General features: G+C 48.8%; 1 protein-coding gene across 1 annotated transcript in view; it reads left to right on the top strand.

Moving 5' to 3' along the window:
- LOC125928627 (glutamate receptor ionotropic, NMDA 2A-like) overlaps positions 1–7,660 on the top strand; it is a 23,091-nt gene extending 15,431 nt beyond the window's left edge. Inside the window, exon 2 of the mRNA XM_049639359.1 lies at positions 7,574–7,660. Coding sequence (XP_049495316.1) covers positions 7,574–7,660 — 87 coding nt within the window. The remainder of the gene's footprint in view (positions 1–7,573) is intronic.
- Positions 7,661–13,710: the final 6,050 nt, after the last annotated feature.

The following is a 13,710-nucleotide window of genomic DNA, read 5'->3' as shown; positions in this document are numbered from 1 at the left end:
CCCCCCCGTCTCTCCCCCTCTCTCCCCCTCTGCCTCTCTCTCCCTCTCCCTCTCTCCCTGTCTGCCCCTCTCCCCCTGCTCATGTGCACACACTCTTTCTAGAAAAAAAGGAAAAGAACTTTCAGAGGAGGGCCATGGATGCCCTAGTGGGATCATGTGCTTATTTGCTGGTAGTGTCTCTGGCTTCCTTCCCTCCTTCAGAATGGGAAATTCTCCATTCCCAGACTGGTGCCTAGAGGTTTTCAAATTCTCATCGTTTCCAGGGGGAAAGGGGCACGTCTCCCACTTCATCTAAGGGTAGGAGGAGCCTGGAATAGGTTGGAGTTTATCGTTTTTGAGGTTACACACTGAATTGTGTCGCCCTAAAAGTCTTAACCCCCAGCGACTCAGAATGTGACTGTATCTGGAGATGGATGTCTTCAAAGAGGTAAGGAGGTAAAATGAGGTCCTAATTTACATGAAAACGGGCCCTAATATGATATGACTTGTGTCCTTTTAAGAAGAGATTAGGACACAGACAGGTACAGAGAAAAGACATGTAAGGATCACAGGGAGAACACGGCCATTTGCAGGCCAAGGAGAGCGGCCACGGCAGAAACCAGCCTGCTGACACTTTGGTCTTGGGCTTCCGGCCTTCAGAGCTGCGCTCTGTTACAGCGGCCAGCAAACCGGTTCGGAGAGGCTGGGAGGTAGCTCATTCCAAGGCTCCTCAGTGCCCCTCGTCTCTTGAACTGGGAGGGCTTAGGTGCCCAGCCCAGACCCCAGACCCCCGACCCCCATCTGTGCTAAAACTGACTTTCCCCTCGTCACGATGGCGCTTCTGTGCTGGCACCAGGGCTCCTGCGTGAGGAACCGAGTCCTTCCTCGTCTTGGAATCCTTCCTGGAACGTGTCTAGGACGTCCAGGTTCAGTGCTTCCCCAAAACTTTTACTCTGAGAGCCTTAGGGGCTGTGACACACAGAATAATGGCCCTCCCAAGACGTCCCAGTCCCTGGACCCAAGAATACATTGCCTTGTATGGCAGAAGGGACTTTGCGAATAGGATGCGGTCAAGGATCTTGCAACTTGAGGACATTCTCTTGGATCATCATGTGGGGCCCGTGGAATCGTAGGGATCCTTGGAAGAGCCAGAGAAGGAGAGGTGATGACAGAGCAGAGGGCGGGTGATTTGCTGTGAAGGTGGAGGCAGTGTCCACGAGCCAAGGCACACAGGTGGCCCCAGCAGCTGGGAAAGGCCAGGAAACAGATCCTCTACCAGAATCTCCAGAGGAAACACAGCCCCGTCGAGACCTTGATTTTCGTCCAGGGGGGCCCATTCCAGACTTTGGAACCCTGGAGCTGTAAGGGGACAAATCTGTGTCGCTTTAAGCCACTAAGTTTGTGGTGATTTGTTGGAATCCTGTACAGTGGAGAGTCTGGTACGCACCTGTGGACAGCAGGCTGTGGCCCAGGTGGCCTTCTCACTGCACTTGACCTTGGAGATTCATGCGGGTGATGAATCCCATTTCATGGTGTAACTCTGTTGGTATTAAGGCCAAAATAATTTGAAAATGGCCTACCAGATACACGGGTCAGTTTTTCCCTTCACCAAATAGTCGAGCAAAATCATACTCTAGGAAACTCCTGTATTCATTCCCTGCACCTGCTGGGCTGTGCCTGCCTCAGTTTGAGAGTGTGTGCCTGGAATCCAGATAGCTCAAAACCTGGCTCCCGAACGTACCGGCTCTTTGTCTGTGGACAAGTCACTTCACCATTCTGAGCCTCAACTTCTTAGCTATAAAATGGGTTAATCGTAACCTCTGTCTTGCAACAACCTCCTGTGCTTGTTCGTGAAGACCAATAGTTATCTGTGAGAAGCATTTATAGCACATTGCTTGGCCCCTAAAGCAGAACGTGGTCTAATACACATCTTTTCTGCGTATCAACACTTGGCATCTTGCAACCGCGTGATGCAGTAGGTTTCATTATTTTGGCATGTGTGTGAATCCACAGGTAGAGCCAGGATCGGAACCCGGCTAGTCTGGCATTCCGGCGGGGTTTCTTAAACTCGAACTCCTGACGTGTTGGCTGGGTAGTCTCTTGTTGTGGAAGCTGTTCTGTACGTTGCAGGATGGTTAGCACCCCCGGCCTCCACCCACTGGATTCTAGTAGCATCGCCCCACCCCCAGTTGTGACAGTCCCAGATGTCTCCGGACGCTGATGAATGTTCCCTGCGGGTTGCATTCATTCCTGGTGGAGAACCATGGTTCCAGGGTTTGAGGTCTGGTCTCTGTGTGATCCTGGAGACACAGCGGGTGCTTAATAAGTAAAGTCATCATTACACTTGGGGTTCCACGCTTCATAAAACCTTTGAAGCTTGGACCAGACGAGTGTCAGTCAATGTGCCTGTCTCTTTCTCTAGTGGAATCTACTCCCTTATTTGGGGGCTGGTGTCAAGACCAAGAGAGACGTTTTGCACAAGGGTGTTAACACTTTTCTTTGGCTCCTCTGGCAGCTGAGAAATGCTGAGACACAGTGCGTAAGGGCACTGAGCAGATTGCAAAAGACACAGATGCTTGTGCACATAGGCGCTTAATATTCTTTTGAGAAGGATGATTCACGTAGCTCACACATGGCCTTACGGGGAGTTGTCGGAACGATTACTCTGCCTCTCCACCAAATTCTTTATGAACAGTTTCTCCATCACTCTTGGACCTGGATGAGGGCGGGGGCGGGGGGGAGAACCAAGAAATTCAGGATACCTGGGGAAGAGAGAGAAACAAATTAATAACGAGCTTTCTGTAAATTTGGGCGTCTCTCCAAAATAGATTGAGATCAAATTTTATTTCTTAAACGAACCTGTTAACTTTTATGGTTGATTTGGGTGAGTGCAATTGGTTGGAAGAACTCATTAAAGCAGCCAAGATCTCTGGTTCCACTGCACATGGTAACGATTTTGTTCCCTGACCGTACGTTCCCCCTCCAAGCAAAGAATACGAATCATCAGCTGCACGGTGACAACATCAGAGATCTAGATAGATCTCTGATCCCACCTGTTACCAGGAATCCTGCTTAGAATGCAGGTTGTGACGAGGCCCCTTCAGGCAACCTTCTCTTTCATTCCCAAAGCCGTGTCTGGTGTCCTGGCTGGGGCACAAGAAGTTCCGCTGGACCTAGTCTCGCCCACGTCTCATCCACCATTCACCTGCTGTTGGTCCACTCTTCCATGGGGCGTGTGCTCCCAGTCACTTGGTTTGTGAGCCCTGTACCCACTTATATTTAGGACTCTGTCTTTCCCCGTTCCCAGGACCCAGGACACTGGTTTGGGGCAGGGTGAGTACTCAATAGATATTTAAATAAAATAGCAGGTAAGTCGGAAGGCCTAGGGCCAGGACTAGGCTGGTTTCCCACGGCTGCTGTATCAACTTAGCACAGACCTGGTGGTGTCCAAAAACAATGCATTTTCGTCCTCTTAGAGCTCCAGAGGGCAAATCTGAAGTCAGGTTCACTGTGCCGAAATCAGCAAGGCTGTGTTCCCTCTGGAGGCTCTGTGGGAGAATCTATTTCCTGGCTTTTCCCAGCGTCCCACTCCTTGGCTTGTGACCCCTTCCTCCACCTTCAAAGCCAGAAGCATCTTGCCTAGCTTGTCACATCTCCTGTAAGGACCCTTGTGATTACACTTAGGTCTCACTCAAATATCCGCGATAGTGTCCCCAGCCCATGATCCTTATTTTATTTTATAAGTGAATAGACATTGATGGATGGATGGATGTGTGTGTGTATGTAGGCTTCACCCCCAACTTAGGGCTTGAACTCAAGACCCTGAGATCAAGAGTCGCATGCTTTGGGGCACCCGGGTGGCTCAGTTGGTTAAGTGTCTGATTCTTGATTTTCGCTCAGGTCATGATCTCACAGACATGACATCGAGCCCGGTGTTGGGTTCTGCGCTGGGTGCGGAGCCTGCTTGGGAGTTTCGCTCTCCCTCTGCCTCTCCCCTGCTCGTGCTCTCACCCCTGCTCTAAAAAAAAAAAAAAAAAAAAAGTCGCACATTTTACTGACTGAGCCAGCCAGGCCACCACCCCCAAGACCTGTAATTTAATCATACCTGCAAAAACCCTGTTGCCACTTAAGGTAGCATTTAAGAATTCCGGAGATTAGGGCCTGGGTATCTTGGGGGCCATGGTTTAGTGGACCACAGGGGCCATTATAACCGACTCACCGTAGAGGCATGGCAAGATTGTGCTAACCAGTGTCATTTATGTCACCATGCTGGTAGGATGAGTTTGGGTGGGCAGGCTTGGCAAACTCTGGGCCTCAGTTTCCTCGTTTGCCAGTGAAGAGGTGGGACTGAGTGCCCTTCCAGCTTTAACATCTTGCCTTCTCTGGGGGAATTCTGTGAGGTCAGAACAGCAGGTCGCTTTGGTCACATTTGGGGGCGTTGAGTTAGGCAGGCCTGGGATGGCCTCTGCAAGTCAACATTCTGTCATTCTGTCAAAAAGGAGTTTTACATATATGAAATCATACAATGATAGTGTATCTTCTTCCTTTCTTTCTCCTCTCTGGACCTTACCTTTCCTCATCTTTAGAGTGGGGTTGTGATTGGCTAAGCCACCCCCCCTTGACAACGGGGTGTCTGCTGCTTTTTGGGGGTCAGGAATCACTCCATCGTGGCTGATGACAGTCTGCCTTCTCTCTGCTCAGGAGGGCCTGTGCTCCAGTGCAGGAGAGGCAGGGCCTTCCTCAAAGCATCCCTGGCAGCTTCCCTTCCCCAGATAATGGTCTTCCGTGGCTGGAGCTGCTTAGATGCCCAGTCCACACCTGTAGTCCCCACCTCTCGCCCTGGGTTACGTTCCATCCCCCTGGTTGCTTGAGGGGGGGCTTCTTCCCTTGATGTAATGTAGAACACCCTACGCAGTGGTCCACCAGCCACAGGCCACACCTGAGCCACTGAGCCACAAGTGTCTCAAACCAAACCTGCCTAGAACCTCTTACTCGGTTCCGTCTCTGTGTCAGTGATGTCCCTGCTGTTGGAGTCACCTGTTCTCAGAAGGGGAAGGAAGGGTGGACGTCCGTTGAGCTCTTAGATGTGCAGGCACCATGCTGCTGGCAGGGACTGGAGGAGTACCGCCTTCACCGTGTGGAAGGCAGGGAAACCCAGGGGGTACCAGCCACTGGCTCTTGGCCACGCAGCTAGGAGGTAACGGAGCTGGGACTTGAGCTCGGGTCTCTTGACTCCACAGCCTGTGTTTTTTTCCCCCCCAGAGCTTCTTAAGCTTCAGTCCTTCCCCACCTTCACGAGTTTTTGACCCTTTTGACTATGGTTTCTTAAATTGTGGTAAAGTACACATAACATAAAATAGGTCCTTTTAACCACCGTAGAGTGAACAGTTCATTGGTGCTTAGCACATTCATACCGTTGTGTGACCTTCCCCTCTCTCTAGTCCCAGAACATCTTCCTTGTTCCACAGGGGCCCCGTAACCATGAAGCAGTCATGCCCCCACTTCCTTCCGTGCAGCCCCGGCATCTGCTGGACTTTCTGTCTCTGTGGATTTACCTGTTCCAGGTGGAAAGGAATGGAATCCTGTAAGCCGTGTTGGGTCTGGCATCTTCCACTGAGTGTGATGTTTTCAAGGTTCATCCGTGTTATAGCAAGTGCTTTATTCCCTTTTATGGCCGAATACTCTTCTATTGTGGGGACAGACCACATTTAGTGTGTCCATTCACCCCTCAGTGGACACGTCTGTTGTTTCTACCATGTGGCGATCGCCAGTCGTGCTGCTATGCATGTTAGCATAACTTTCTAGTTTGAACACCTCCTCTCAATTATTTGGATATATTATCCAGGAGTGAATTGGGGGTCAAATGGCTATGTTGAATTTATTGGGGATTGACTTTTTTTTCTTTCCTTTTTTTCCTCCCGCAGCGCTTTTGGTTACATATTAAAATAAATATATTGAAAAAGGCAATGCTATATCATCACTTGGGGCACCTGGCTAGCTCATTTAGTGGAGTACGTGACTCTTGATCTCAGGGTTGTAAGGTCGAGTTCCAAGTTGGGTATAGAGATTATTTAAAAGAAAATAAAATCTTGGCGGGGGGGGGGGGGAAGAAAAAGAAACCAGTTTCCTTTGCCATTAATAGATGGCAACAGTTAACTTACAAATAAAATCATGCAAATTTAAAAAACTCAAAAATGAAAATGGAAATACAACAGTGCTATTAAAATATAACTAGGTGCTATTTCCTACCAAGGCTCAGCATATTACACGCTCCTTAAAAAGGAAATTAGGAAGTGTTAGAAAGGTATTGAAGATCTGTTAGCTCCCAAATGAGACTTTCTTATCAACTAATTAGAAGGATCGAAAGAGAATCAGGGCTTGGGGCACCTGGGTGGCTCAGTTGGTTAATAGTCTGACTTTGGCTCAGGTCGTGATCTCATGGTTCGTGGGGTCGAGCCCCGCGTCGGGCTCTGTGCTGACAGCTCAGGGCCTGGAGCCTGCTTCCGATTCTGTGTCTCCCTCTCTCTCTGCCTCTCCCCTGCTTGCGTTTTGTTGCTCTCTCTCTCAAAAATAAATAGGCATTAAAAAAAAGAAAGAGAATCAGGGCTTTTTACCTAGTATGCTTTAATATTACTGCGTGCCTTGTCTATGTAGGACAGAAGCATCTCTGCTGCCACCTCTGGCCCTCTGGTTCTGTCCATTCTTCCACTCCCCACCTCCTGGAGACCTCCTTCGGTCTCTGTGTCGCCAGGTCCTTATCACCTCTCACTCACATCCTGACTTGAGTCTTCTAATTTCCTTCATCAGTCACCACTCGCATCGCAAAAGGGGGTTTGGAGTGTATTACTCTCGACTCAGTGATATCTCCATTATTTCTGGGATGAAGTCTAAACCCTTAGCCAGGTGCCCAAGAATCACCACACTCTGCTCCCCATCACCTTCCACTTCTTTCCACCTCCCAGTGCTGTCCTCATCACGTGAACTAGAGCTTGGCATGCTGTTCTCTGTCACTGAGTGGCTCCCCCCTTCACCTGCGTTCCTGTCGGTTGACCTAACTCCCAGGGACTCCTAGGAAGATCAAATGAGGCAGGGCATACAGAGATGGTGAATCCTTTAAAAAGAAGTACAGGTGCAAAACGCGTCACTGCTGGTCCTGCTTTCTCTGCAGTCCTTAGGCTTTTCATCGTCAGGGGCTCCAAGCTGCCTTTTCGACCCCTTAATTTCGAAACAGTTGTCTTCCCTGTGTCATGTGCCGTCCATATCTTTCATGTCTCGTGGCACACAGCACGGCCTCCCCACGTGGCTGAACATACTCCTTTTCTTTGTCCTTGCTGTAGCCATCTCCGTCCGTCCCCAGTGCCTAGTACCTGCAGTTTGAAAGAGCGAATCTGTGCCCGCCTGTGAGAGAGCATCCCGTCTCCTAGACCAGGAGTGGAGGAAGCTGCCGCTGTCTGGCTCCATCCTCTTTCCTGCTTCTTCTTCCTCTGTTAGCTGCACCTTTGAATGTGCTTCCTCTAATAGGGAGTGACGATTTAATCATTTGGGCTTTAAAAATGTATCCTCTGCTACGCTGCTGACCACATGTAATGTGCAGGCAGCCCAGCCCCATGGTGTGATTGCCTCCCTCTTCCTCTTTGCCTCGGAAGATTTGGGTGGAGCCGCAGAGCGGCTGATCCTGTGAGTGACAGGAGTGTTGAAACTCACCTGCCTGGGGGACCTGAGCACCCCTGGGGAGGAAGGAGGCAGGAATGCATGCAGGTGCCGAGGTCCCCCCCCCCCACCCCGAGAAGCTGACTGCAAAACTTAGGCTAGACCATCCCTTTTGTTGTCTGGGGTCTCTTCCACTTAAAGTAGATTTTTTGCATGGTTATTCACTCTCTTTGCTTCTTTTCAAGTCTTTTGAGCCTTTGAGCTCTTTCAGTTGGAAAGGTGGGTCCTTAGACCTTTCCACCCAACACCATAATCACTGATGGTATCAGAGTCACGTTATCGGACATAATAATCGGCAGGGTCCATAGAGAGCATGTATTTAGCTGAGTGGTTATGCAGATGTGGAAGACGAGGCTCAGAGAGGTCCAGGGACTTGCTGAAAGGCACCCTTCTTCCTGAGTCCCAGCCCACGAGCCTCCTGGCCCGTCAGATGTTGATTAATGGTGCTGTTGAAAGGGCCTGCAAGGACATCCTTTTCCTGTGATAGGGGATAGTGAGAAAATCTCTTCTTGCTGTAAACTCGTCACTTACCCCACATTGCTTTCAGATAAAATGTAAACCTCTGGCCACATGAATTCTCTCTCCCTGATTTCTGACCTTTGCCTACGTCTCCAGCCTCTGCTCAGTTCTCTCCCCCTTTTGCAATTTGCTCTAGTCCTGCATTCCCCAAAGAGAGTTCTGGAAGGTGTTCCCTCCAGAGAAGAGGTTAAACCAGAATAACGTTAGGGGATCCTGAATGTCTTGAAACTCTTGGACCTTTACAGTACATTTTGGCTCATTCAAGGCTCTGAGAGGTCCTACGCTTTTAAACTGTGTTTGATGTGTTTCCTACATCGATTTGATCACAAAAGTCCCCTTTTGTTTCTCATCCAGTGTTTGTTGTCGGTGGTTTGATAAAAGATAACAGGAGCTCTTGCTCTGGTGGTGTCAGGACTCTGGGCGTCTTCCACGATGTCTGGCACTTGTGTTGCTGCTTCTGCGTCCTTCCAAACTCATCTCAGAAGGCAGGCCCTTTGGGAAAACATGTGCTGCTAAGCCCGTGGGATGAGGTGTGTTTGCTGTGCTGTTGGGCTTTTGTAGCTTCTGCAGGTGATGTTGTCCCTGAGGGTAGGAGCCACATGTTACCTATTTCTATTCATTCACTCACGGAGTCATTCCCTAAATTCGTACTGTGACTTCTGTGTCCAGGAACACTGCTGAAGATCCTGGGGTTCCTGGGGGAACAGAGTCCCTTCCCTGAGAGAGCTTACATCCAAGGAGACGAACAGATACTGTTAGATTTTGGTAAGGGTTGAGACAGAAGCTGGGTAAGAGACCAAGGGTGACAGGAGATGCCCTTTGACTTAGGGATTTCAGAAAAGCTGCATCAGCCAGGATGTGTTAGGTTTTGCTGCAGAAACAATGGTCCCCACATCTCAATGGCTTATAATAGCCATGACCTGGTGCTCATTTATGCAACACACCCACGAAGGGACAGTGAGCTCTGCTCCATATCTCTTCACTTGGGGACCCAGGTGGGCAGGGCCTAGGCCACATAGAGTATGGCCAGTTGTCATGACGGAGGAGAAAGGGGGTAGCGAGTCCCATACTGGCTCCTAAGGGCTCATGTTTGGTTGGCCACAACTGACTAAAGGGCGGAGGAAGCGCTGTCCTCCTTGTGCCTGGAAAGAAGAAACTTCAGTGGATGGTGGACGGCAGTAATGAGCACACAGAAACCCTCTCTGCTAGGAGATTGTGTGGGCAGGCACCTTAATGAGAGAGGAAGGAGCCATGTGGGTCCCGGGAGAGGGGCATTTTCCTGGTGGAGGAAACTGCACGTACAAAGACTGATCCTTCACCCCTCAGCACAGGGTTTAGCACTGAGCAGGTAAGCAGACAATGTTTGTTGAATGACTGTTTTGAATTCCTGGACTTCCTCCATTCGTGAGATCTTGTTTTTCTAGCTGCCCAAGTGACAGAGGTGAGTGCATGCTTCGGGGAACAGCACGTCTAACCAGCCCAAACAAGGATTGCTTGATACTGGGAGGCTCTCACCTAAAAGACTTACAGTCAGTTAATTGAACTTGTCTCTGGCTGCACGATTTATTTGCACCTGTCCTTTGACCAAGGGCTTTTCATTCAGGGATCTTAGATTTTAGCCATGAAACAAGAAACATGTGCAGTCACTCTAACCATGTAATGTTTACTGAATGCATACAAAAAAGAAAGGGAGTATTTATCCATGTGTATACCTGATGAGTTTATCATGTTTGTAGTGACTCTGTCTGTCCAGAAGACCTGTTACCCACCCCAGAAGGGCAGGGGTGTGTCTGTCTCCTTCAGTGAGTGTCCTCAGCACCTAGAATAGTGTCTGGCAAGGGATGGACCACCAGTATATCCAGTACCTGTGGACTGGTTGGCTGAGGGAAGAGGATGCCATGCATCTTTCAGGGTTTGGGTATGGAGAGAGCTCTGACTTTAGCGCCATGGCCTGTTGATTGGCAAAATGGATTTGACTCAAGGAAGAGTGAATTTATCTGGGAAAGGCAATGGTGAGCTGAACACCAAATCAAGGAGGATGATGCAGCTTGAGAACAATTAGCTGAGGCCACAGGGAAAGGAACCGTGAGAGCTTCTGGGGAGGAAGAACACGCTTGATGGATGAGTAGAATTTCAGTTGTGGAGCTTCAGGAGCTACACGTTGGATCCATGGCGTTTGACCATAATTATGTCCATATTAAGTGCTGACGTTGGCAAAAATAAGCATTTCCCTGGCTTATCCAGCCAGAGACCAGCATGAATAAAGATGTAGGTGGCCTCACACTGGTCAGAGTGGCTAAAATGAGCAAATCAGGGGGCGCCTGGGTGGCGCAGTCGGTTAAGCGTCCGACTTCAGCCAGGTCACGATCTCGCGGTCCGTGAGTTCGAGCCCCGCATCAGGCTCTGGGCTGATGGCTCGGAGCCTGCAGCCTGTTTCCGATTCTGTGTCTCCCTCTCTCTCTGCCCCTCCCCCGTTCATGCTCTGTCTCTCTCTGTCCCAAAAATAAATTAAAAACGTTGAAAAAAAAATTAAAAAAAATAAAATAAAATGAGCAAATCAGGAGACTATAGATGCTGGCGAGGATGTGGAGAAACGGGAACCCTCTTGCACTGTTGGTGGGAATGCAAACTAGTGCAGCCACTCTGGGAAACAGTGTGGAGGTTCCTCAAAAAAAATTAAAAATAGATCTGCCCTGTGACCCAGCAATAGCACTGCTAGGAATTGACCCAAGGGATACAGGAGTGCTGATGCATAGGGGCACTTGTACCCCAATGTTTACAGCAGCACTTTCAACAATAGCCAAAGGATGGAAAGAGCCTAAATGTCCATCCACTGATGAATGGATAAAGAAGTTGTGGTTTGGGGTGCCTGGGTGGCGCAGTCGGTTGAGCGTCTGACTTCAGCCAGGTCACGATCTCGCGGTCCGTGAGTTCGAGCCCCGTGTCAGGCTCTGGGCTGATGGCTCGGAGCCTGCAGCCTGTTTCCGATTCTGTGTCTCCCTCTCTCTCTGCCCCTCCCCCGTTCATGCTCTGTCTCTCTCTGTCTCAAAAATAAATAAAAGACGTTGAAAAAAAAAATTAAAAAGAAGTTGTGGTTTATATACACAACAGAATACTACATGGCAGTGAGAAAGAATGAAATATGGCCCTTTGTAGCAACGTGGATGGAACTGGAGAGTGTTATGCTAAGTGTAATAAGTCAGGCAGAAAAAGACAGATACCGTATGTTTTCACTCATATGTGGATCCTGAGAAACTTAACAGAAGATCATGGGGGATGGGAAGGGGGAAAAAAAGTTACAGAGAGGGAAGGAAGCAAACCATAAGAGACTCTTAAAAACTGACAACAAACAGGTTTGGTGGGGGTCCCACTTCTGGACAAGTGGGAAAGTGGGTGATGGGCATTGAGGAGGGCACGTGTTGGGATGAGCCCTGGGTGTTGTATGGAAACCAGTTTGACAATAATTTATATATTAAAATAAAGAAGAAAGATGCAGGTGGCCAAGTATACCATGTGTATAGGGAACCGAATGTAGATGGTTGTGGTTGGAGCATGGTGTCTTTTCATCTTACCCCTAAATCTTCTTGACTTTGATGCTCATTTGGGGCAAGTGGAAATGGCACCAGCCATGTTCCTGGATCTGCCAGGTGTCTTGATTTTCTCGTGATAGCTTGCTCGGTCCTGTAGGCCTGTCTACTCAGACCACCACTGTACCAGCTTCCCTGGTGGCCACTGCCAGGGAGAGGCTGCCTGAGACAGGCTCATTTGGGCACATGGTGACTCCTTCTCAGGATGAGTGACAGGTTCAGCATCTCTGTTGGCATGACGCTAAGTCAGCAGAAGGTTCTGAGTATGTAGGCTCAGCATTTATCTTCCTGCTGGCTTGAATGAATGTCTCACCTGCAGCTTCCTTGAGAAAAGCTTTAGTGTCTGATGAGAAGGGTTGGTGGTCAGATCAAGGGTGGGCAGTCTTGGTGACTTTGAGGGCTTTTTTTTTTTTTTTTACATGTTGGTATAGCTACCTGGAGAACCTTTAATGCCTTGAACTCAGAGGCTTTGGGGAGGCCTCTCTGTTAGTGGATTTGGAAGCTTTTGAAAAGCTGAATTTATTAGACCAACACAGGATGGGAATGGCTGTTAGTAATTATGATAAAGAGGAAAGTTTCAGTTGTCCAGTGGATATCAGCAAAATTGGAGGCTGATGATATTGGCCCAACATTGATCTTGCAGAAAATGTCCAGATTTCCTGCAGGTAAGAGATGTTCTAGGAAAACAGCTCCAAAACATTTGAATCAGGTCCCTAGGGAGTCCAAGAGTTTGGGGACAATACATCTATACCTTGAAGTCACATTTGATTTTCATGCCTCATCATTTCCTTTTGTGTTATGCTTCAGTACCTTGGTTCAAGTTGTTTCCAGTGTCTAGAATGCCCCTCCCCACCCAATCGGCAAACTCACTTGTAAGCATATTCTTTGGCCAGGAAAAGTGAGGTTAGAGTTTTCTGGGTGGCTTTGTCGGTTAAGTGTCCGACTCTTTATTTTTCTTTTTTTAATATATGAAACTTATTGTCAAATTGGTTTCCATACAACACCCAGTGCTCATCCCAAAAGATGCCCTCTTCAATACCTATCATCTACCCTCCCCTGACTCTTGATTTTGGCTCAGGTATGATGTCACCGTTTGTGAGTTTGAGCCCTGCATTGGGCTCTGTGCTGACAGTGTGGAGCCTGCTTGGGATTCTCGCTTTCTCTCTCTCTCTCTTTCCCTCTCCTTCTTTCTGTCTCTCAAAATAAACAAACTTAAAAAATATATTAAAAAGAAAAGAGGGGTTAGTTCATAAAATTGAGAGGCAGAAGGGGCAGGGCCAAGGTAGCCCCTGAAGTTAGGGGAACAAAAACCACTCAAAACCCACACATACCTCCCTCCCAAACCTGTGTCTCAGATCTTGACCAGGAAGGGCCTTTAATAGATTCACCAAGATGGCGGATGGCAAGAGGGAAGATTCCCCAAAGGCATTTGTGGGAGTGATGGCTGCTATGCTGCCAAAGAAATTAACATATGAACATTTCACCATCTTTCAGGCCCCAGCTCAGTGATGGTCTCCTCATGGAAGTTTTCTCTGACTTCTCCAGGCAGAGTTCCTTCAACATGTATCATTCAACACATATGTTCAAAGCAACCAGGTGCAGCGATAAACAAGATAGATAAGGCCCCTGCCAACAGGGAATTTACTTTCTAGTGGGGAAGATCATAAAGGAATGAATAACCATCTAAGATGAATTCAGGTAGCCATAAGTGCTAGGCATGGAAACAAAGCAGGGTAAGGTGAAAGACGGATTACCAGGGATAGGTGAGGTGCAGGATTTTAGATACACTGACCAGGGAAGGTCTCTTCCAGGAAGTGACATCTCAGTAGAGACCAGCGTAGGGGGGGCGGGGGTGTTGTGTGATCTGAGGGTGGCAGCAAGTGTCCTGCCCCTGGGGTGGCAGTGGGTAGGCTTG

This window comes from Panthera uncia, chromosome E3 (assembly GCF_023721935.1).
Source record: "Panthera uncia isolate 11264 chromosome E3, Puncia_PCG_1.0, whole genome shotgun sequence".
Classification (NCBI taxonomy): Eukaryota; Metazoa; Chordata; class Mammalia; order Carnivora; family Felidae; genus Panthera; species Panthera uncia.
This window is presented reverse-complemented; position numbering and strand designations above follow the sequence as displayed.